General features: G+C 46.1%; 1 protein-coding gene across 2 annotated transcripts in view; it reads right to left on the reverse strand.

Annotated features, from left to right (window-relative positions):
• Positions 1–26085, reverse strand: part of GRID1 (glutamate ionotropic receptor delta type subunit 1) — a 665624-nt gene that overhangs the window by 200686 nt on the left and 438853 nt on the right. For both annotated transcript variants that reach the window (XM_020915026.2, XM_070470959.1), the window contains exons 6-8: positions 24941–25111; positions 8819–8980; positions 7073–7192 (exon numbers count right to left, since the gene is read on the reverse strand). In XM_020915026.2, coding sequence (XP_020770685.2) covers positions 7073–7192; positions 8819–8980; positions 24941–25111 — 453 coding nt within the window. The remainder of the gene's footprint in view (positions 1–7072; positions 7193–8818; positions 8981–24940; positions 25112–26085) is intronic.

Below are 26085 nucleotides of genomic sequence, written 5' to 3' on the forward strand. Positions count from 1 at the left end.
GAATAAGTGATAGAAGGAGCCAGTACTAAAAAATGTGAGATAGATCATAACATCATAATTTATCCAAAATCAATCCCATGTGGCAGACTCCATTGAAATAAAATTGAACCATAAAAATACTAGGAGAGAGTAGGGGTTAATAGTATCTACTTTGCAAACTGGGTATGGCTTTCTTAAAAAATAAAAGCACATACATTTTTAAATGTCCCTATGTGAAAACATTTTCTTAATTCAAAAGCAAACAATATATGGGAACAAAACATTTGACATAAATAATTGTCAATTCTCATATGAAAGAAAGGTTATATGACTTAACAAGAAAAATTTCATTTTGATATTAAAAAAGCAAAGGACCTGAGGTATAATTTATAAAATATGAAATGTATATGACCAATGATTACATTTTAAATGTATAATCTCTTAAAATGCAAATTTAGTAACATTATTTTTTCATAATGTTACCAAATTAGCAAGCATGTTTTAATATATCATTCAATTTTTGAGTATAGGATATAACAGAGATTTCCATATATTACTGATGCTTGTGTAAATTATTAAATCTTTCTATAATCAATTTTAAAATATGTATCAAGAACATCAAGAACCTAAAAGTATTATCCTTCGCTCAACTTCTACTTACTAAAAAAAATTAAAGAAATATAGCTGTAATAAAAGTATATGTACTTTCAATATTTATCACAACACTATTCTACAATAATATGGTGAAAATGCCTAAAGATTCATCATATGGGAAGATAAAATTAATGATGGCTCCCTGTAAGTTGAGTAATGTGTTTCCATTAAAAATCATCGTTGTAAAGAATAAAGAAGTGAGAAAATACTCTCAAGACAGCATTAAGTGAAGAAGTCAGGATATAAAATTTATGTGCAATAAATAACCATTTGATAAATATACATATTACTATCTCTATCTCTATGTACAGGGTGATGGAAAAAAGAAAAAAAATAATAAGGAAAATGCGCCAGAAATGCTAACAGTATTTCTTGGTTCAGAGATTATAGCTGACTTTTACATTCCTCTTTTCATTTATCTGTATTTTCTAAACATTCTACCCTAAATGATCATGTATCGATGCTATCTCCAAAATGAAGTGATGTCACTTAAAATGAAATATTTAATTGTATCTTTCCCTTTATTCAGAAGAAGCAGCAGTGCTTGTTTTGGTTCTCAGCTGCATCAAAGGTGGTTCTGCACAAGGGTTTGGAATGGTTGACATTTTACTTGGGAAACACGCTGCAAGAATGCTAATCCATGAAGAGAGTGAAGTTATTTCTCTTCTGTAACTCACTGTGCACAGTTAGAGTCTCTATCAGAACAGCTTAATAGACACTGAACAATTCTCAAGCTGGATCCTCCGGGCCCCACCGCCACCCACCGCCCCTTCCCCCTACTGAACCCACTGCATGGCTCCTGGTACTGGCTTCAGGAGCCACCTGGGCCCTGACAGGCAGCTCCTACTTCATCACCAGAACGCTCCTGTCTGCCGGCTGCTGCCTTTTCCACCTGGCCTCGCTGCTTAGAACTCCTGAACCCTGAGACTGTGGGACACTGTTACACAGTGCAGCAGACCTGGGTAAGAATGTTAATGATGTACTTCCAAGCCCAGGGAGGGCTGGGGTCCTATGGTGTGACAATCACTACATGATGAGCAATTATTACTTTGTGAATTATCAGCAGCCACAAGGCCCTCCCGGGGACATGACATCAAGAGAGGCATTTGATTCCTGTCCAAAGCTAGCTTTTATGAAGAATCAAAATTGACAGAGAAGACAGAAAAATGTCTTAAACTAGTAAAGGAAAATGAAGCCCTCCCATCTCCCTGGATAGTTGCTGGAACAAGGAGGCTAAGCCAAGGGCATTGGTGGAACTTCATGTCAGCAGCCTCTAGATCAAGGGGAAGGGACTATGAGGCCCTAGTGCTGGCTGGGAGCAGGGGAGGTGGCCAGAAGTAGGAGGATGAAGTGGACGGTGGGCTCAGGGGAGTGGGGGAGTCACAGAAGTATATTATCCTAAGGCCAGAAAGGATGGTCCAGGCCCTTTGCCACGTATCTTCCAACCCCCACTCCAGGAAATTTGCCTTCCAGCCCCAGCACAGCCACCTGCTTGTTGATACCACCTAACCGAATTTTTCCAGTCTCTGGGCCTAGTTTCTCAAGTAGACCTGCACAGCACACCATGGAGAGGCTGGGGACCAGAGAGATTGTTAATGTGAAGCTGAACTCCAAACCACTGCAAGTCCGCTTCCACAACTGTCTAATATATTCAGGTTGCAGTAAGATACTGCTGCAACAGATTTTCTAGGACTAGAGAGAAGCAGGAAAACCACTGAGCTAAAAATTCTTTCTTAGTCTCTTGGTTTTAACTCAATTCTACTCTATGGAAAGGAGTTTAAAAAAAACAGCCCTTTTCTCTCTCTCATCACACCAGGGTGTCCTTTGTCCTGGAATGTCAATGCATAAAGCAAACCCACAGTCTTTCCAGATGCTTTCCGCCCACTTCCCCACCCTCCTGCCCAAGGAGACAGGCTAACCTCCACTGAGCTAGTGAATTAGGTGGATGGTGCCCATGGGAAATGAGGTTCAAAGGGTCTTCAGGCAGCTGGCAATTTTCCCAGAGTTTTCACTGTACCAGGGACCCATGTTAGTGGAACGGAATGATTCCCCCACAACAGAATCTTCAGGACAGAGAAGGGCAGATATCCTCAGCAATCACATCATGAACAAAATGTTTCTGCTAAGCAGTAGCTCGTGTTACACTCCAAGCAAGCCATGCTTCTGGAGAAGACAACAACCATGTTTTCCTTCTTCCATTCGTCACATCAAAACGGTCCTGAAAACAAAATCTCATCAGAGGTAAAGCCCCCAGCTCCCTCTCAGCTCTTGGTCTTTATATGAAGTGGACATCTCTCCCCAGACATGGAAGGGAAGCCGGGCACTGCTCACCACGCAGAGGCCTGTCTCTGGCCTCAGGCTTTGGTACACGTGTGTAGAAAGGAGCTGCGATACAGGGTATTTCCAGGCAGAAAGCCAGGCCTCTCTGTGCCTCTCTGCTCTTGTGGGATCTAGGATAGAATACTCAGAGAAGGTCTAAAGCTCCAGTCATCCGAAGCTGATGTAGAGTTCTCACGGCCAAGTGCTGCATCAGGGTCATTACATGGACTGACCCCTCTATTCAACCAGGAGGTTCCTATTGTCTGCACCTTTCATCTGAGAAAATGAAAGTTCAAAAAAAGGAAGTGGCTGCAAAGCTCAGGAGAAGCAGAGCCAGGAGTGTCACACAGGCCCCCAAGTCAGGGAGACAACACATGTGTGATGCGTCTTTGCCACAGTGGGTGTTCAGTGGCCCCTCCTAGGCTCCCTCTTGTCCTGGGCTTTAAACAGCTTTCCCAGTCCCCACCTTTGAAAACTTCCCTACAAGCAGTCTTCACCAATCCCATCCCAGCTCCCGTCATGCGCTGAGGACATTTGCATGGACAACCCCAGGGGAACTTCCTTCTGAGATTTCCATCTGAACAAAGAAAGCTAACTAGATATTTGTTAAGACTCCATTAGGAACAAGCATCGACCCCCAGGACAAATGTCAAGCCAACTCCTGTGGGAGCTAGATGTGACTTTCCAACAAAGCCAGCCCTGGAGAGGTTGCCTGGTAATCACCCATGCCAGACAGCTCCAAGCAGAGCACAAAGATAATTAATGTTTTGTCTGCAGTTACAAAGCGAGCGGGTGACATAGACCTTTGATTTTGCCATACTGCACTCCTTCAACAAGAACGCACTTCCTGGATGAGATAATTTAATTAGTATTTGTCCAGCACCCTGCCGTGAAAGGCGATCACCCACTCCTTCCATCTTCTGAAGGGGCTAAGTAAGAAACAGTCTCTTGATGCCACTTAATCTAAAATGTCTGGGTGACTCACCCTTCCCGAGAGTTCCCTGCAGGGTATTTACTTTAAGAAAACATCCATTTACTCCTTAATTTAAACAGTTCCTCTTGATTTAAATCTTAAAGAAACTACTTGGTTTGTGTGTGTGTGTGTGTTTACTGTTGTTGTTTTTCAATTTAAATAGATAGATGGATATATGATATATTCATATATTAAGATATATATATTCATATATTAAGATATATAATATCTTTTCAGGGAACCCCGGCCCTTCTCCACCATGAGCGCATCCTGTGATCAGTCCTCTATCCACTCTTACTGGCCACAGAGAGATACAATTGAGGGCACCTCCTCGGAGATCAGGATTACTGATCTCTGCACTGCCTCTGAACCCTTACCCTTACTCATCTACTGCCCACCCTAAACTTTATTTTCAGGTTGCCCCAGTTTCCCAGCCCTGTCCCTCCCAGCCCCATCTTCCACCAGGAACCACAGCCCAGCCTTGTCTTTAAATGCTATCCTAGACATGTGCCACTCGTCCCAATGCTTCCTCCTTGCTTCCTCCTGAAACCTCCCAGACCTTGCTTTAAGGCACCCTGGGCCTAAATAACAAACATTTGCTTTGGTAAATCCCATTCCCTGCTTTCCAGATAACTTCTCCTTAACAGAGATAAGCTGCCAGGCAGACAGATAACAACGGGGATATGCAGTTATTAAGGGCAGATTTTAAAATGACAAAAGGATACATTTAAAAATAAAGCCCACTTGAAAATCAGCTTCCCTTCCAACTCAATCACATTCAGACCTCCTGCTCCGCAGCTCCTCATACCGAGAGATTCCAGCTCCCATTGGCTTCAGGGTATTGGCAGAGCGTTGCCATGGCAACACGAAAGGCCCAGACACCTGAAATGGGAAGTGGAACACACAGTATCTCTCCCTCTCTCAGACACCTGGAGTGGCCAGCATGACCCCAGTCAGCTGCCTAAGTCGAGGAGACAACCCTACTGCTAACATTCCCACCCACTGGTGGGATCTTGGGCTAGAGCGGATCTAAAAGGAAAAGGATGCATGCTAAGCCTCTTTCGCCGAGCCTGACTCTTAGTGGTCCCATAGATTGTAGCCCACCAGGCTCCCCTGTCCTTGGGATTCTCCAAGCAAGAATACTGGAATAGGTTACTGTGCCCTCCTCCAGGGGATCTTCCCAACCCAGGGACTGAAGCTGTATGTCACGTATCCATCTGCATTAGGCAGATGGGTTCTTTACCACTAGCACCATCTGGGAAGCCCCTCCAAAAGGGGATGGGGGCCAGCAAAGAAGCCAGCAGGCAGGGCCTGGTTATCTAGGAGCTCAGAGGGACACTTGGGGGAAGGCAAGTACCATGGCAAAAATGAATGGTCACCAAGGCAGGTAACTCCTTTCATACCAGAGTGACTGAAAGGGCTCCGTAGTCCTGGGTTCCCCTTGCCAGGTAGGAGTCCCAGCACAAGCCATGTTCTATTGTGGCTATCTATGAATATCCAGACCAACACTGACCATCCATCCCCAGGCTCCCACCCACAAAGTCTCATGGCTTGGGGCAACCGTGTCAGACATTGCGGTCATCTTTGACAGTGCAGGCCACACCCTGGCTTTCCAAGGCTTCACACCGCAGTCACCAAGCCCCGTTCTGATGCCACAAACAATCCGCTGAGCTCCCACATGTCATCGTCACCATTGCCTCACAATCACTTATTGAACTTCCTATTATTTAACCAACTCATGACTCTACTTTCTACAGTATAGGCTGAAAGTCCCCCATCCGCACATCACACATGGACACCCAGCCATCCCAGCTTCTCCATAGCAAGCCAGTCCTCCTCCCCACATTCTAACTGATGAGGGTTCCCATCATGCTTTCTAGCTCTCATACTGTCCATGACTTCACAGATGTGTCCTTCCATGCAGTCCTCAAGAAGCACAACCAGAGAATGCCTTCACCCAGATTCTCAGGACTCCAGCATCATGTAACCCCTTCCTGCCCTCCTGATGCCCCCAGTCAGTGCTGGAGGCCAGGCTAGAGGGCTTTCTGTCAGAGGTTTATCCCACATACTGAGAGTTCACCATGCCCTTCATCTCCAGGAGACTGTCATTAGTAGATATGTCTTCCTCTCAAATGTATAGAAATGTGTGTGTGTGTGTGTGTGTGTGTGTGTGTGTGTGTATGACTGCAGGAGCCTCTGCCTGAGTCTATGCCAATCAGCTCATGCTTTAGTGCTTTCCTGATTATACTGAGCTCTGTGACCCCTTTACATCATGGATGCTCTCATCTCTGGCTCCAACAAGCCAACAAGTGGTCCTCCTGTGCAGGCCATTTCTGGGAGAGCATCACTGGACAGCCAGCAACTGCCCTTCCCTGAACCCCCACCACTGGCTCCACACTGGCTCATAAGGACCTCAGATGAGGTTATGAGGTTATGAGGTTATCCTCATCTAAGGATACTCCCAACTTTTGTTACAATCTTGACTTCACAGGCCTCCCCTTCAACTTCGGAAGTTCCAACTCTGGGTAAAGGCCACCTCACCAGACCTTAGCCCTGAAGATGTACCCACTGTGAGGGGAAGGATGAGATGATGTATCACCAAAAGGAGTCCTCAGGCCTGCCACTCACTTCAGCATCAAGTCAAAACAAGCCAAAGCCCAACATGAACTCTGTGGCTCCCCTCCCTCACTTCTGTCTCCAGTGGGGGCCAGCACTGCCCGCTTCTCATCCTTCATGGGGCTCATTTTCCATTCTTGGCTTTGCCTCACTCTTGGATTGGGAGACACTCTCTAGCCATAACCTCTGCTTCCTGCCTCAGTAACAGTCACACCTGTTCTCGCATTTGGGATGATTTCAGCCACTCCAGGAAAATGCATCGCCCCTTCTGGGCTCACCCAGGACCACAAGGTGGGTCCTTCAGGCCCAAGCAGTAGGACCCATCAGCACCAGGGGTCCCTGCTGCACTCAGAGACAGCATTAGTATCATTTTGGAGCCTCCTCCCCACCACGCCCCATAAACACGGCATCAACAGCAGCAGCTGCAGAGAGAGACCGGATAGGCCCCTTCTGTGCTGGTCACCATCAGCTCGAACACAGGCCCAACACATGGCGGCAGGAGGAGAGGGAGATGGGCATGCTGAGGCTTACCTTCCGCATGTCTTTACCAAAGGTCTCACTGTAGGTCGTGCCAAGGATTTCAAACTGCACGTAGGGATTCGAGCTGTCTTCCCGAAACTCCATCACGCCTGTGAGGCCAGTGATGTGCCCCTGCAGGAGAGAAGGAAAAACCATGGGAGAATAGTCAAATGTGGATGGAATCCCAAAGGCAAGGAAGTGGTTGCCAAGAGGGAGACAATCACGGTCTGGGCCGCAATGGACATGCTGCACTGAGGGAAGAGAGGCTAGCAGTCTTGGGGCCTCCAAGCAGGATCAACACTTCCTAGGCCATTGCTCACAAGCAAAGTTCCCCAGCTTTGCCCATCATTCATGCTGTTGATATGATTAGAGCATCTGCTCTGTGCCACATACGTGCCAGCCCTGAGATTATAGGACAACTTTCATCCCCACCCTCCTGGAGTTTACAGTCTTCCACTGCAACCAGCTCCAGGGGCTCACCTTAGCCTGAGCCAAGGAAGGCCAAGGTCAGCAAGAGCCATCTCAGGCATGTGGCAGGAAGTAGCGGGACAGCGAGTGTGAGCATTAAAACCAGCTCAAATCCTGGCTTTGCCACCTTGGGCAAGTCATCTCCCATCTTCCAGCTTCAGCCTGCAATTAACTAAGCCCACATCACAGAGCCTGCAGGGACCAAAGGAGAAATGTGTACAAAGTGTGCTGTCTGGTACAGACCAGATGTGGGGGTGCACCAGCCCTCAAACTTTCTCTGGCAGTTCCATGAGGCTCTGGAGGAGCAGGGGGCAAAGGGGTTGAGGGAGCCTGGGCTGAGCCCTCTTCTTCCTTCAAGCCTGGGGTGAGGGGTTCTCATCCAGCCTTGATCTCCCACAGAATGTGAGCGGGGAGCGTCCCAGACAGTGAGCTGGCCCCAGAGGGGCCCCTGTTCAGACATAGGCTCAGCAAATTCAAACCAGTATCAGACTACATTCACTGCTATCAAAACCATGCAGAATTCATTGTGACTAAGACTCCTGGCACTATAGATTTCCCTAAATGTCCTTTTGAAGCCTCTCAAAGCCAATTCACTCTAATAAGTCTTGTGTGGATTACCCAGTTCACTTCAATCTAGTCTTCTGATGGATTTAATGTCACACCTAAGCCTATAGGACACACAGATGTCCTACATGCTGAGAGGTGACACACAATCCCCCAAGTCACAGGTATGTTGATGCACACATAGGCGTGCACACACAGACACACGCACATGCACACAGACACACACATGGTGTGGTCTTGCACAGGCACTGCCAGCTGAGACAAACTCTCCTGGGGATAGTGGCAGCCTACACAGTGGGTATCTGGCAGACATGAGAGAGCCAGGTTCCTCCACTATTTTTCTTACTTGTGATCTTGGACAAGTTATATAACCTCTCTGAAGTCTGATCACCTTATATAAAATGGAGATGATAAGGCATATTATTAATGGACTCAATGGACATGAATGTGAGCAAACTCCAGGAGACAGTGAAGGACAGGGAAGCTGAGTGTGCTGCAGCCCACAGGGTCGCAAAGAGTCAGACAGGACTTAGTGACTGAAAAACAATAACAAATAATGCATATCCCTCAGATGCTGGGACTGAAAGTGTGGCCAGGGGAAAGACCTGGGAGGGGCCTGGCTGGGTGACCACAGAAACAGCTCAGCTTCCCAGAGTGGGCAGAGAGTAGGGGTGTGAGGAGGAGCCTGTCTTCTGCCTTGGCTAAGAGGTTGCCCCTTGCACACACCTTTTTGATTGTGTCCAGCATAGACCGCCCTCCGTTCCACGGCTTGGTGGACTTGCGGATACAGTTGAGGCTTGCCATACTGTGCCACTTCCGGTCCTCCAGCTTCCTGTGGAAGGCGTTGGCCAGCATCAGGACACTGTCATACAGGTAGAGGTTGGAGATCTGCAGAGACAAACATGCAATGCATTGGTTTATTTCCAGGGATGGGGAGGGCCGGAGTGACCCAGGATGCCAACACTGAGAAGTGAGGCCCGACAACTAGGCCATGATCCTCTGGCTTCCAGGTGGCCATTCAAGTACCCAGCTGGAGTCTTCAGTAGAGTCAGACCTGGTCCTGCTTCAGGAACTAAAGTGGGAGGTTGGATCCATATATCAACGGAACCAGGGTGATCAGGGTGATCAGAACCATGATTGAGTCTTGGACACGGTTCTATGAAAGACTGGAGGGGCCATCCCCCTCAGGTATAACAAAGGATGGAAGGAAGGATGGGCAGAAAGCTCAGTCTAGGAGGATTAGGATAAAGGGTGGGGAGCACTGTAGGGAGGGCATTGCAGTAGTAGAGGCATGAAGGTGCAAGGAAGCTGGGCCACATGGGGCAGGTTCCACCAGCATTTTTGGCAAAGGACGAGATAGTAAAGATTTCACACTTTGTGGGCCTTATAGTCTCGAAACTGCTCAACCATTCTATTCTAGTAGGAAAGCAGCCTTAAATGATACCAGGCTGGCCAAAAAGTCCATTGGGGTTTTTCTATGCAATGATTCAGAAAAACTCGAATGAACTTTTTGGCCAAACTAATACATAAACAGAAGATGTGCCAATAAAACTTTATTTAGAAAATAAACAGTGAGCCACAGTTTGCTGACCCCTGAGTTGGAGAGACTAAAGACAGTTCAATATGTCTGCATCAAAGGGACAGCAGGGAGGCAGCGATCAAGGATGGAGCCATGCAGAGCCTTGTGAGCCATGCTAAAGAGGAAAAACAGGTGGATTCAGGATCTGTGCCTGAAATCAGATCTGTGCCTTAGAAAGGTCGCTCCAGTCCCTGGACAGGCCTGGGGTGGGTGGTGGCCTGAGTGACAGTGGCAACTTCTGTGAGGGTCCAAGGTCACGGAGCCTGCTCTGCAGTGATGTCACTGCCAGCCAGGGGATGCACTTGGAAGTTGCTGCTGTGAGCATCTGAGAACCACTCCGCAGCTTAGCTTTGCACAGTACAGCTGGATCTCAGAGGAGAAACAGCTCATCTCAGAACTCTTGAGATCATGACAATGAGGGAGAATTCATAACAGTGAGCAGAGTGGCCCCACAGCAATGAGAGGCAGGGGTAGAACCGGTCTGGGAACCCTCCCAACTGTGAGTAAGACCCTGACGTGCATGAGCCTGGACTCCAGAGGTCACAGGCGCCCTTGGTGGGGAGGTCAGCCCTGCTTTGTCATCACCCTACCCCACCCCTCTCTGCTCCTCCAAGGGTAGACATGGAGCATGAAGGGAGGTGACAAAGTAATGTCCATCCCGGGTCAGATTTGTGACCCCTCGGGGTAACTGTTGCACATACAACCATTAGCCAAAGTGGGTCAAGGGGATGGCTCTCTGCACACTTCACCAGCAAGGTGTCTGCTAAAAATATTCCAGGAAAACAAAATCACTGGATATAAATAGGAGAATATGTTGGCCTCACAGGACTCCTGGGAAGATCAAATGAGATCCTAGGGCTGTGGGAAGCATGCCTGCTGTCCCCCACCACTCCCCAGCATGTCCCTCACACTCCTAACACCTCTGAGCCTTGTTCTCAGCCTACAATCCCCTTCTTCCCACATCTTAGGCAGGATACTCCCAAAGCAGAGGCCCAGACAGGAACCTGGGTTTGGGGAACTGTCCTCTGCAACTGAAATCAGATGTGGCCCCAGAAAGCTGGCCCAGGTCATCATATACACCTGCTCCATCATGCCTCTTCCCTCTTCCCCCATTTCATGCTAACCTCCCAGGGTCACTGCTGCCATGACATGTCTGAGCAGAGCTGACCCCTTCCTCCATGAATGTCCCTGTGCTTCACCATTCCTGCACTGCCCTGTTCCATCTGCCTTCAACCCTCATCTTTGTAGTGGGCCCAGGGATGTACACCACAAAGGCCTGCATACCTGACATCTCTCCATCCTGTAGGTGTAAGAAGTAGGTGAAAGACTTCCCTGGTGGTCGAGTGGTTAAGAATCTGCCTTCCAGTACAGGGAACACAAGTTCGATCCTTGGTCCAGGAAGATCCCATACGCCTCGGAGCAGCTAAGCCCACACACCGAAATTACTGAAGCCCAGGCGCCTCGAGTGCAGGCTCCACAACCAGAGAAGCCACTGCAATGAGAAGCCCACGCGCCACAACCAAAAGCAGCCCCCACTTGAGGCACCTAGAGAAAGCCAATGCAAAGCAACAAAGATCCAGTGCAGCCAAAATAAATAAGTAAATGAAGTAAAAAAAGAAGTAGATGGAGGATGGCATGAGTGTGCCTGTTATAACCAACTGCTGACTGGAATAAAACTCAGGCTGTAGGGAAGCAGGCATGTCAGTGCCTGGTGACCTTTTTTAGGGACTTGCACTGCACAGGTGCTTACTGGACAGCAGAGAAAGGCCACTCCCACCACCAAGAATTCACCCCCTGTCCTGCAGCGAACACCGGGACAGAGCACCGTCTCCCAGCTCTTGATGCCCAGGAGCATAGCCTTGATGAGAACGATTATTAATCCACTCCCCGCTTTTGTCAGCCCCCATCTCTCAGGAGTCCCTACAACTGCAACATTATTCTGACATGTCTACTGCCCCTCTGAAATACAAACCAATAATGGAAATGTTCTAAGAGGATGTAAACCACTTAGAGTTGCCTTGGTGTTATTTTTTTATTTGCTTTTTTAAAAAAGGATATCTCGAAGCTGAGAGTCCTTGATGATGTGAAGATTTCTCTTCTCAAGACATTTATGAACCTCCCAGCCACCCACTCACAGCCAATGCTATTCACCCAGCTAGGACCCTTTGACCCACATCCCCACCTATACACGCACTCGCACACACACACACACACACACACAGCGCCACCCCTCCCCTTCAGTGGCCCAGGCTGGTACCCAGTGGAATTTCCTTCTTTCCCTCCAGCACTTCTAGTCACAATAAATTAAGGTATTTAATTACGTAAGTGATTTATCCAATACAAATGTATGAATGCAGAAAGGCCTGTCATGAAGAGGAAAAAAACAGGATGTGACTCAGAAAGGCCACAGGAAGAATAGGCTTGAGCAATGCTCTTTTCCAGGTTTATGTATTGATATTTCCACTATCTCTAGAACCCAGCACCAACCAAAGTACATGGTTGGTGCTTAAAGTATGTTTGTTGGGTGCTTAAACTATGTTTGTTGGATGGATGCATGTAGATGGATGGGTATGTGGAGGTGGGTAGGGAGGATGGGTGGACAGATAGATGAATGGATGGATGGATCTCTACTAAGAATGTACACATTGATCTTTGGTTCACAAAAAGATAAAAATGTAGAAAACAGCAGGAAAAAGAGATTTTTATGCCTCCAACTTTGACTTGAGAGGAGACATGCTTTATTCAAACAAAAATTTGTTTCTCATTTGTAGTTTGCTCAGAATGTCTTCTTGATCCTCACTTGGAGCTGTTTCCATCTTCTCCACTCACTCCTGCCCCTTCTCCTACAAGGTGCGGCCTCAATACTTCTCCCTGCTTTGGGAAGAAGCTAACACTCCAGTACTGATCTACAGCTCCATGGTCTTCTCACCAACCTCAGCATCCTAACTTAGGTGATCTGCTAGGTTCACTGGTGGGTATACAAGGGAAGGATGCTACCCTCACAATCTGGTTGACAAGAGAAGGAACTTTCAAGTAAAACAAGATCAAGAATAGTAGAAAGGCTGCCTCTACATGGGGATTCCTTCAGATACTGACAAACATAAAAGAAACCTTTCCTTGGGGTAGGTGGGTGAAGACCAGTGTCCTAATGTCCCAGATTGGTGAAGCCAGGTCCCTGAGTCAAAAGGAAAGATCTAGAGAGACAGAAGCTCCCAGCTTCATTGACTCTCACTCAATGCTTGTCTTGAGGAGCAAACAGCCTGAGCTGGTGCTACAGGTTGCAGGGTCAGAGAAGGGGGCATGGCCTGAAGGAGCCCTTGTCTCTCCCTCTCTCTCATGTCTCAGGTGAGGCCCAGCACAGAGTTCTCTAGCAAAAGACAGACAAGCAGATACTATCACCTCATTCCTCTGAGAGTGGGAGCCCAGGACTCTGGCTAGTCTAAAAGCACTGCAGCCCAAAAGTGACAAAAGACTATAAAAGCAATTCAGGTGAGAGCAGACTTGACAAGCTAAAGAGCGGCCAGAATGTCCAGGCCGAGGGCATGGCAGAGGAAAGACCCGGACGCGCAGCAAAAGACCTGGAACTGGGTCAGAGATGCCAGATGGAGGAAAGTCAGAGGCAGACAGGCGCCAGAGCCGGAAGCGGAGCCTGAGGCTTTCCTGGGAGCCTGTGGCCTCCTTTCTAAGGGTATACACAGCTGCAAGGGGCCTGGCTGGTTTGGGGAGCCGCCTTAGAGATGCACACTGGGGTCCCCTTTTGTGTCATGCAGCAGAACTCTCACTTCACCGTGTGTGCAGCTTAGCCTGGGGCCTGGGCTGATGAGCAAGAGCTTTGGATTCATCATAACCTGGGCCAGCTCCACTCACTGCTGAACACCCAGCGTGGACAGCAGCCCACAGATATAGCATGCGCTTGGTAAATGCTCAGAGTATGGGTGAACTGAATCTCCTCTTACTCTCACTTACAAGGTGATGTTGAACAAGTCATCTAAAGTTCTAGCCTTGGGGCTTCCCTTGTGGTCCAGTAGTTAAGATACTGCGCTTTTACTGTAAGGGGGACAGGTTTGATCCCTGGTCGGGAAATCAAGATCCTGCATGCTGTGCAATGCAACCAAAAAAATAGATAAAAACAATTTTAAAAAGCTCTAGCCTTACCTTGATTACAATAACATACAGTGTGTTCAGTGTCCCTGGAGAGGTGCAGTGGGTGGTTTTGATTTACTTGCCCTGTGACATATCCCTGTGAAATGCAGATAGTGATAACCCTGTGTGCCAAGTAGCCAAGCACCATCCCAAGCTCTCTTCATTTAGTTTTATTTTTGGAGGGAACAGGGACAGAAAGGAATAGAAAGAGAAACAAAGGACCCAGGCAGGTTCCTGACTTCAATGTGGGTCAGCAGAGAGCTTGTCAACCAGGGGAGTCTCCGGTGGCCGGGGCCCAGTGTGAATCTGTCACACAGAAGCATGGAGGCTATTGTGAAAAGAAACTTTGATCTGCCAATACCACTCACCTCTCCTCCAATGCCCCTTGGCCTGCAAGCTTTTCAAGGGCAAGCAGGGGTCATACATGGCTCCTGCAGCGTCAGGGTCAAAGGACTGAGCAGGGATCAGCCCTGGGTATCAGGACCAGCACAGAAAGCAGCTCACCTGGGCGCATGTCCCTGGCTTCCTCCTGGCGCAGCAGCAAGGTCATAACTGCCACGGCACCCTGGGCCTGAGCTGGGCCTTTTAGGTCTGCATGTCCTAAGGTGTTAAAGGGCTGCACTTTGAGGAAAAGGCCACTTCTCTGCTCCCGGGGTGCACTATAAAAGCTGCCAATATAGGAGGGCCTGCACAATACCCTGACCCAAGTTCCTGAAAGGGAGATGGCTTGGTGCACTTTAAAGCCTGACATTTGCCCTGCAGGGCTGGCTCAGCCAGGAGAGTGCAGGGCACAGCCAGTCCTGCACCAAGACCATCCAGGTATACAGGGGAGAGTAAAAGGCAGGCAGGAGGTGACTAGAGCGAGAACAGGGACAGCTGCAGCCCCGTGCCTGTGGGAGGTGCCACGCCCTGCATCCTGCCACCAGCTGCCCATTCCCTGCCCAGGCTTAAGAGTTTCACCCCTGTGGAGGCTTCCTAACATCCTCTCTACATGGTCACCTCCACAGCCACCACATAGTTCAAATGCTTTTATTTCTCCCTGGGGATACGGTAATCCCCAGTTCCCTTGTCTCCCAGTCCAGGCCCTCCACTTCCAGCCTGCACTGAGTTGTCATTCCCATAGGCACATTCTGCCCTGTCATTTCCCCGAAGGCTACCCACCCTGGCCTCCGTTCCCTGGCGCTGCTCTCCTCGCTAATTGATTTCCCAGTACTTCTTGCCTCAGACACGCTAAACTCAGCCCCTGCCGTCCTTGGTTTCTGGGCCGTGGCACATGACATTCTCCATAACTGGAAAGCGTTACTAAAGGGAGATTAAAACTCCTGCTTTATTTGGAGTTTGTGAGATTCAGAGAGACAACATTTGTGAAATGTCTAACATAGGAACTGGCATATAATAAGTGCTTAAAGTGTGTCTGTGGAATTAATGGAGGTTGAATGAATAGTTTTAAATCAGTTCTTAGGAAGAAACAAAGAGATGTCAAAGTGTTTGGAAATAGGATGCCTCTTAGAATAAAAGTGATCGAGGATAGAAGCCACATTGTGAAAGGGAATAGGACCTCTGTATGGATACATTCCACATGGAGCTGCCCATCTGTAATCTGAATCTGGGTTATATGCTTCCATGAGATGGGGGCATCCTGGCAATGCTTGTCTTTCCAAAGTCAGCCCCCTATGTAAGAGGCAGGTCCTCAGAAGGGAAACAAGGAAGGTGAGGTCACATCTGCAGGAGACATAAGAGAGGATTCAGCCATGAGTTCCTGACTGGGCTTCAGCTTTTAAGAAACCCAGGTATGTTAATTTTTGCTATGATCTCTTTAGTTTCTTTTGCATTTATTTCTGCCCTAATTTTTAAGATTTCTTTCCTTCTACTAACCCTGGGGTTCTTCATTTCTTCCTCCTCTAGTTGCTTTAGGTGTAGAGTTAGGTTATTTATTTGACTTTTTTCTTGTTTCTTGAGGTAGGCCTGTAATGCTATGAATCTTTTTTTGAAAAATTAAACAAAATTGACAAACCATTAGCAAGACTCATTAAGAAACAAAGGGAGAAGAACCAAATTAACAAAATTAGAAATGAAAATGGAGAGATCACAACAGACAACACTGAAATACAAAGGATCATAAGAGACTACTACCAGCAGCTCTATGCCAATAAAATGGACAACTTGGAAGAAATGGACAAGTTGTTAGAGAAGTATAACTTTCCAAAACTGAACCAGGAAGAAATAGAAGATCTTAACAAAACGATCACAAGCAAGGAAATCGAAACTGTAATCAGAAATCTTCCAGCAAACAAAAGCCCAGGACCAGATGGCTTCACAGCTGAATTCTACCAAAAATTTAGAGAAGAGCTAACACCTATCTTACTCAAACTCTTCCAGAAAATTGCAGAAGAAGGTAAACTTCCAAACTCATTCTATGAGGCCACCATCACCCTAATTCCAAAACCAGACAAAGATGCCACAAAAAAAGAAAACTACAGGCCAATATCACTGATGAACATAGATGCAAAAATCCCTAACAAAATTCTAGCAAACAGAATCCAACAACATATTAAAAAAATCATACATCATGACCAAGTGGGCTTTATCCCAGGAATGCAAGGATTCTTTAATATCCGCAAATCAATCAATGTAATACACCACATTAACAAATTGAAAGATAAAAACCATATGATTATCTCAATAGATGCAGAAAAAGCCTTTGACAAAATTCAACATCCATTTATGATTAAAACTCTCCAGAAAGCAGGAATAGAAGGAACATACCTCAACATAATAAAAGCTATATATGACAAACCCACAGCAAGCATCACCCTCAATGGTGAAAAATTGAAAGCATTTCCCCTGAAATCAGGAACAAGACAAGGGTGCCCACTCTCACCACTACTATTCAACATAGTTTTGGAAGTGTTGGCCACAGCAATCAGGGCAGAAAAAGAAGTAAAAGGAATCCAGATAGGAAAAGAAGAAGTGAAACTCTCTCTGTTTGCAGATGACATGATCCTCTACATAGAAAACCCTAAAGACTCTACCAGAAAATTACTAGAGCTAATCAATGAATACAGTAAAGTTGCAGGATATAAAATTAACACACAGAAATCTCTTGCATTCCTATACACTAACAATGAGAAAACAGAAAGAGAAATTAAGGAAACAATACCATTCACCATTGCAACAAAAAGAATAAAATACTTAGGAGTAAATCTACCTAAAGAAACAAAAGACCTATACATAGAAAACTATAAAACACTGATGAAAGAAATCAAAGAGGACACAAACAGATGGAGAAATATACCGTGTTCATGGATTGGAAGAATCAATATTATCAAGATGGCTATACTACCCAAAGCAATCTATAGATTCAATGCAATCCCTATCAAACTACCAACGGTATTTTTCACAGAACTAGAACAAATAATTTCACAATTAGTATGGAAATACAAAAAACCTCGAATAGCCAAAGTAATCCTGAGAAAGAAGAATGGAACTGGAGGAATCAATCTGCCTGACTTCAGACTCTACTACAAAGCCACAGTCATCAAGACAGTATGGTACTGGCACAAAGACAGAAATATAGATCAATGGAACAGAATAGAAAGCCCAGAGATAAATCCACGAACCTATGGTCACCTTATCTTCGACAAAGGAGGCAAGGATGTACAATGGAAAAAAGATAACCTCTTTAACAAGTGGTGCTGGGAAAACTGGTCAACCACCTGTAAAAGAATGAAACTAGAACACTTTCTAACACCATACACAAAAATAAACTCAAAATGAATTAAAGATCTAAATATAAGACCAGAAACTATAAAACTCCTAGAGGAGAACATAGGCAAAACGCTCTCCGACATAAATCACAGCAGGATCCTCTATGACCCACATCCCAGAATTTTAGAAATAAAAGCAAAAATAAACAAATGGGACCTAATGAAACTTAAAAGCTTTTGCACAACAAAGGAAACTATAAGCAAGGTGAAAAGACAGCCCTCAGATTGGGAGAAAATAATAGCAAACGAAGCAACAGACAAAGGATTAATCTCAAAAATATACAAGCAACTCCTCCAACTCAACTCCAGAAAAATAAATGACCCAATCAAAAAATGGGCCAAAGAACTCAACAGACATTTCTCCAAGGAAGACATACAGATGGCTAACAAACACATGAAAAGATGCTCAACATCACTCATTATCAGAGAAATGCAAATCAAAACCACAATGAGGTACCATTATACGCCAGTCAGGATGGCTGCTATCCAAAAGTCTACAAGCAATAAATGCTGGAGAGGATGCGGAGAAAAGGGAACCCTCTTACACTGTTGGTGGGAATGCAAATTCGTACAGCCACTATGGAAAACAGTGTGGAGATTTCTTAAAAAGCTGGAGATAGAACTGCCATATGACCCAGCAATCCCACTTCTGGGCATACACACCGGGGAAACCAGATCTGAAGAGACACGTGCACCCCAATGTTCATCGCAGCACTGTTTATAATAGCCAGGACATGGAAGCAACCCAGATGCCCATCAGCAGACGAATGGATGAGGAAGCTGTGGTACATATACACCATGGAATATTACTCAGCCATTAAAAAGAATTCATTTGAATCAGTTCTAATGAGATGGATGAAACTGGAGCCCATTATACAGAGCGAAGTAAGCCAGAAAGATAAAGACCATTACAGTATACTAACACATATATATGGACTTTAGAAAGATGATAACAAGAACCCTATATGCAAAACAGAAAAAGAGACTCAGATGTATAGAACAGACTTGTGGACTCTGGGAGAAGGCGAGGGTGGGATGTTTCAAGAGAACAGCATTGAAACATGTATATTATCTAGGGTAAAACAGATCACCAGCCCAGGTTGGGTGCATGAGACAAGTGCTCGGGCCTGGTGGACTGGGAAGACCCAGAGGGATCGGGTGGAGAGGGAGGTGGGAGGGGGGACTGGGATGGGGAATACATGTAAATCCATGGCTAATTCATTTCAATGTATGAGAAAAACTACTGTAATGATGTAAAGTAATTAGCCTCCAACTAATAAAAATAAATGAAAAAAAAAAAAAAAAAAACAACCCAGGTAGACATTCCTGGCTGCTGGATAATTAAAGACCAATCACATGAAGCCAATTGAGGACCAAGGATAGAAAGATAAAGATTTTTTTCCTAAGAGTTAACACCAAGAATCCCCAATACATCAGTAACTATATTTTATTTAAGAAAATACCTTGTGTCAGCAGGAGCAAAGGCTACCAGTAAAATTGTTAAATTGATCTTCATGAGAAAATAAGGAGAATTTATTTTGGAGTCAAGACCCAGTGGGGGGGAAATAGAGGGTGGATAGGAAAGGGAGGGTAGCAAGATGCAGAGAAAGGATGAGGCACAGGATGGGGGGAATGGGGCAACAGAGGAGCAAACATACCTCATCAGGGAAGAGTTAGAACCTGAGAAGCTGTTTGTGCAGCTACAATGCAAAAGTCCCACTCCAAGGCCCACCATATGTGACACCATCTCTGAGACTGAGATGTGCTGTCTTGTTGAAACCAGGAAAGGCTTTGATTTCCCATCTGGGTTGGTACTAGATGGGGTAGCAGCAGTCCCATCAGAAGCCCAGGTAATTTGTTTACTTACTTACTGAGTCCCTAGAAGCAGGATGAGGGCCGGCAGTAATGGAACAGAAACCCCCCTCGCCCGCCCCACTCCCGTGAAATGTGCTGAGCTCTTCAGCAGAGCCACACACATTTGGTTCTATCTGACCCTCAGCAGACGGAGCCCTGTGTGCAGCCCCATCAGAGTGGAAGGCAGAGGCCCCTGAGGATGACGATGGCTCTGCTAGGGCGCAAGCTGTCTGCCCTCCCAGAGCTCCATGCACATTTCTCCACAGTATATCAGAATTTAGGCAAATTATATTAGGTTGCTCCAGCCTTGCCTCCCAAGGGCCCAGGGAGGTGCTGGGCATTCACATTATCAAGGTACAAGTCATCCTGGAAGGCATGGGAAGATGGATGGAAGGCCAGGGTCACAGCCACGTGAGCCAGCTGCATCTCACCACCAGACGGTTATATGGCCAACACCAAAGCTGGCGATGCGGGAAATGTTTTCATTAAGAAAGGCTGCATTTCCTCTAGCTTTCTATAGAGCCTGATTTTCTCTTGCCTCCATCATTAATCAAGCAAAGTGGACTGTGCAGAGAGACCTCAGAGAGGCAACCAGCAGGAACTGACCTCTGACCAGATCCACAGACAGGCTCTGTCCATCCAGCACACTCAGACCAGCACAGGGTCCAGCTGGGAGGACAAGCTGATGCCCAGATGTCATAGCTTGAGAAATCCATCTCCAGGTGTGACCTCTCTGCCAACCTGCTGCCAGTCCACCCATCTTGAGAGAGGGAGCCATGTCCAGGCCTGAGAAGGGAACAGATGGTAGCAGAGGGCAGAGAGCGGGGGGAGCTCTCCTCATGTTGAATCCAAGATGCGAGTAGGGTGGAGTGTTGAGGGTCACTTGCTATACCCAAGGCCCTCTGGCCTCCAACTGTTCATACAGCCACCTGTGGCCAGGACGGCAATCAGCTGCACCCAAGGGGGCCACCTGTGCACTGTCTCTGACAAAGGCATCGATCCATGCTGGTCACCACATGTTCCATCTGGGTCTTTAGGGTGAAGTAAACCAGCGAAAATGACATCAAGTCCAAAGTAACTCTGGTGTAAAGAGGTTCAATGTTGCTCACTTGTAGGCTTGGGACAAGTGTGCAGAAAGCCTTAAAGAAATAGGGATGTAAGAGGTGGTGGTGTGGGGAGTGGGGTTGAAATGCTGTAACAGGTTGAATGATTCCATCTATTAAGGCATTTTACAATTTTAAAATTCACAAAGAAGAGAAATCCCAACCTAAGGGAGCATTTTATGATAATACCACATTAGCTCCCGCAGCCTAATTCAAGGTTCAGGCTCCACAGTGACCAGACAACACACCTTCTATCATTTGCCTGTCTCGCTTTGGAAACACATTTGAATAGAAGTGGAGTAACAATGAGACAATTCATCTGTTAGGTTAATTTTAGCCCCAAAGTCATCAGGCAATGCAGTCTTAAAGACCAAGGATGCTTCAGATGCTTCTCTGAGACAGGTTGCCCATAAAATCTGAGCAAAGCCTCAGGGGTTCTTAGGGTCTTGTTGTCATTTTTATCACTGGCCGGGTCAGACAACCTCTAAACAAACTCGTTGAGAGAACAAGAATGAGAAGCACCCAAATAAGACAGTGCTGTGTAGGGAAAAATAAACAACAGCACTGCACGTTGCAAAAGCAATGGCTTTGGAGCCAATAGAAGCCACTTACTTAGGTACTTTTCTTCCAAAAGATGTTCTCTTTACTAAATAGGAACCAAATTGATTTGCTATAATAATGCCTGGTTGGCTTTGCAGCACAAAAAGCCCTGACCACAGGCCTAATAGAAGAAGATGGAGCTCCTGAGGTCAGCTCAGTGCAGAAGCAGAGAGATGGATGATCTTGCAAAAACTCCCTGCTGTTGATAGTCTTCTTGAAAACTTCTAACCCAGAATTATCATCCCAAGAGAAGCCGTCTGGGGGAAGAGCTAAAGATGGACTTGAGAGCTCCATTTCCAAAAGAATTTTCATTAATTCCATCAAGACAAAGTTAATAATCCATGACATCAATGTTGCATTTTTTTTTCCCTTCAGTTGGTTGTGCTAAACATGTTAGAATCTTCTCAATAAATCTCACAGCTAGAGGCTAGTAGAAATTAGTTTGCCTTCTACACTGTCATTAAGAAAGAAAGAAGTGGTAATAGCTACAGAGAAAACTTGAAGGGAATGGCTTGTAAATGAGATGAATCTACAAGCTGCCTGAATGGTTGTTGGGTGGGATGAGTAAATAAATCCACATTTGCCTCTCGTCACAGCCTGTACAAGGAAGCAGATGCAACAAATGGAGATAGATTCATTTAATAAAGTATTTTATTTATAGATATATAAAGAGGCTTCCAGAGACAGTTTAACTTATGTTAAGATCTGCATTCTTAACAGATCCACCGCATTAGTCCTTACTGAGAATCTCCAAGGAGCAGGGTCTTGTCTGAAGAGCTATGCAGGCCGCAAAGACACTGGCCTCCCCTCTCCCACCCAAGGCAGCACTGATCGAGTTCCTGCATGATTGATGCGATGGTAAGTGGTGCTCAACACCGGTGATGAGGGGCCAGACAGAAGTGAAGCTCTCCCACCCGCTGTGAGACTTTCAAAGAGCATGCGCAGGACAAAAGTAGACTACATCACACTGTACAAAAAATAATGAGGCCATGTTCACTCTTCCCCTGGAAACCCCAAGCACACCCAGCCACATCCTCCAGGATAGTTCTGTTAATAGCTCAGCTTTGTTCTCATTGCTTTCTATACATCCTCTCATTTATTTTCATTATGACTCTGAGAAGTAGGTAGTATTTGAATCCCCAATGTACAGAGAAGGAAGCAGAGGCACAGAACGACAAATAAATAATAATAAATAATTAGTAGCTAGATTTACTGGGATTTGAACCCAAGCAACCTCGGTCCTGTGCTGTTGCTGCTCCTTCTTCTTCTACTATAGCGATTGTTGCCTTTGTTGACACTGCTACTGCCATTACTGCTACTATTACTACTGAGACTGCTATTCCTATTGCTACTATCAATATTACTACTACTGCTGCTGCTAATGCTACTGGCACTGCTACTGCTACTGGCACTACTATAGCTGCTCCTACTGTGACTACCGTTACCGTCACTGCCACTGCTATTACTATCACTGCTGTTACTGGTGCTACTGACACGATGCCATTTATGATGCTATTACTACTGCTGCTGCTGCTACTAACACTGTTGATACTACAAATACTACTGTAGCTACTGGTGCTGATACTGTGACAGCTGCTGCTATTACTGCTACTTCTGTTACTGTCACTGTTGCTATTACTACTACTGCTGCTATTACTGCTGCGACTGCTTCTACTACTACTGCTACAAGATCTGTGATGTAGCTCTTAAATCTTGCTCTTTGTATTGTGTCTGGATCTCAGCAGAAACAGAGAGAGGTAGGGTGGCCAGGATTCTGTGCTTGACATTGCACTGACCTTACCTGATGATGAGCCACCCACCGCAGAGCCACGGCTTTGTTCATCCTCCTAATAAACGTGTGTCATTTCAGAAAGTCCTCTACTGCATTCCTCTCTGCTACCATCAGTGTCTTTTCCTCCCTTGTCCTCCAGGACATCCAATGTGACTGATATGCAATGAAGAGCTCACCTGAGCTTCCTGCCCATGGCAAAATGAGTAACCAAGAGCTTGATGAGACATACTTCGTCTCTCTCCCTCCACCCCACCAGGGCAGGACATGTTGGTGAAATAGGAAGCAGCCCTCTTTTCTTGTGGAGTAGAAGTACAGTAAGCAAGAAAGAAATGGGAAAATGAACAGGGGTATGGGGTAGGGCGGCACAGGGCTGGTGTGTCTCTGGGGAAGGATGAAGCCTTTTGGGGAGAGAGAACCCATAGAGATCTTCCTGGGAGTGAGACGCCCTCAGGGTCTGGCCCCCACAGAGAATTGAAGGCACCTCCCCCTCCAGCCCTGGGTGGGGACGAGCACACATTGCCTGGGCCACGTGGTCACACTACACTTCCATCCACATGGAGAGTGAGGTGCTACATAAAGAGGCAACACGAGGGGCCCTCACCTCTTCTTCCAAACTCTAGAAAAAAGGAAGGCAGAACAGGACAGCAGCACCCTAAAATAAAGCACCTTCCATGCCTGATGCATATGCCCAGGGCTTTCAAGTCCATGGGCCCCTCAGAGGTCTTTGATCTACCTTCCCGGTCAGCATCTCACCATCTTTGAAAGATCCCAGACTTTGTGATGTCTCCCTGAAGTGGTGGACTTGGGGCTAGTGGGAGTTACTCCAATGAAATCCTGATGTCTTCTATGTTTCCTTATCAACCAAGAACATATTTCTAGCATTTGCCATCTGTGGGAGCATGCTTCCTCTCTCCCCTATTAAGATTATAGAATGCATTTGGTAGTTTGACAAATCACACACGTACATAGCTCACTCTAGAGATTATAATAACCTCCCCTCCCAAAATATATGCCCCATGATTAGATAATACCAAGATGTCCTGGGATGGGACTGATAATCTAGAGGCAGACACAGCCCATCACTGCCCTACAGTCCCTATGCCAGGAAGAAAGAAGGGGCAAATTAGTTTCAAACACTGAGCGGCAACCATCTCTCATGCATAAATTATGAGTACTTTTCACAAACCCAGGTGGGAAAAATTTCCTTCTGTTACGTGGTTCCCACCAAATGTCGAAGGAAAATTTTCTCAGGCACCATGTTCCTAGTGGAGTTTCAGATGCCAGTCTACCAACAGACAATTTTCACCATTATCCCCTAATATCCAGGAAGAAAACCACCTCTCACAATGGGTGCACAGCTCCACATCCACTTCCCAGGCCTAAGAGAAGCTAACCTCAATTGCACCTATGTCAAAAGAGTAGTGGAGGGACTAATCATACACACTCTGTATTTCTCATCTTGGAAGGAAGGGAACAGGTGGGCAAGTAATGTTTCTACCTTTTGCGCCCTCCTCCTCAACTAGGATTACAGCAGTGTTCTGGTTGACTTAAGACTTAGCATTCAGAAGATGAGTTGAGACATTTCCCAGTTATTTCCATATTTTTGACTTTCTACAGGGAAGAACTTAAAACGGGTTCAAAATGATGACTCTCCACAGGAAGGCTCTGTCCCCAGTCCTGACAGATGAAATCATTCCCCATTAACACAGCCATCACAGAAACTTAAGATACAGGACTCTCCTTACTCCCTAAGTGTGCAACTTTTAAATACAAGAGGCACCCAGTGAGCTAATATGCTGCATCTGCTGACATCAGCCATAATTGCCTGCTAATGTGCTTAGAGGTACTGCCCAGTTGACTGGTTTCAATTTCAGCAAATGATAGAGTTCTAATAATTACAGTTGGTGGGGAAGTGTGCTCAACTAGAGCTGAGGCACAGTGTTGCACGAGGCAGGCCAAGGGCATGGGTGAGACTCCCTCCTGGAAGAAGTTTATGAGGCCAGCACTGACCTGCAGCATCTGGAGGTAGCCTTCCTGGGGGTCGCAGAGCAGGGAGGAGATGCGGTGGTTGTTCCTCATGCATTTCTGGTTGTCCTTTGCAGAAGGGAAGATCTGCCGGACCACAGTCATCCTGCCAAGGGCGCTGTGGACCAGATCCAGGATCTCCGGGTCACTGATTTCCTGGGAAGATAACCAGAAATGCTTACCATTGACTTATGAACTCATAATCTCTGCAGAAGACTTACCAGTAGATGTCTAGGTTGACAGACCAAATAGTTGATGCCAAAGGGGTTATGAGTTTGGGCTCAAGGTCAAAGAGTTCATTAGCTGCTTACTTACAAATAATACTTGTTTACCCTAAAATGCAAACAGGATTATCCAACACCTTCCCTGAAGGACAGAAAAAGATAATCTGCAGCTAAACCACCAATGCATTGGCTTCCATGGAGTCAAACCCTAAAAGAAGCAATGCTGTCAAGTGTCATGAGAGGCATTAGCTGGAATAAAAGGCTCAATTTCCTGTTGGGAGTTGTCTACCTGATGTAGGCAAACTGGCTTCCTCTGATAGAGCTGAACAAAATACAGTATGTTTCCCATAATTCTTTAATAATTAGATTTTTTTTTAAGATTTGCATACATACAAAATTTTTAAATATATCCATTCATTCATCCACTCATTCACTGCACAAAGTCTACCCAACAGCTCCTCAATGTTTTCTTCTGTGTTAAGACTGGGGTATAGCTGTGAATGAGTCAGGCTTAATTCCATCTGGTGAAACTCAAGGTCATCATAGGCTGAAATATATTGAGTGATGTCATATGGAAATCTAGGGGCAAAGGAACCCATCGAACTTCCACATGGGCCCGTTTGCTAAGTTCTTTATACACATTATCTCATTTAGTACTTAGGAATTCTATGAGGTAGATCCTATTATTACCTATTTAAAATGAGCACTCTCATGCATAAAAAGAGCAAAGGGAGCAGGCCAAGGGAAGCTCTTTTCAGGATGAGGCTTCTGTGAGGAATCAGCACTGAAGCTGAACCTGAAGGATGAACTTATTAGGCAAAGTGTTTGCAGGTGAAGGCAAGCAGGCAGGACAGTGAAGAGTTGAGTTGGTGGTAGTACTGTTGAAGATGGAGGCAATGGTGTAGG

Source organism: Odocoileus virginianus, chromosome 7, assembly GCF_023699985.2.
Source record: "Odocoileus virginianus isolate 20LAN1187 ecotype Illinois chromosome 7, Ovbor_1.2, whole genome shotgun sequence".
In the NCBI taxonomy this organism is placed as follows: Eukaryota; Metazoa; Chordata; class Mammalia; order Artiodactyla; family Cervidae; genus Odocoileus; species Odocoileus virginianus.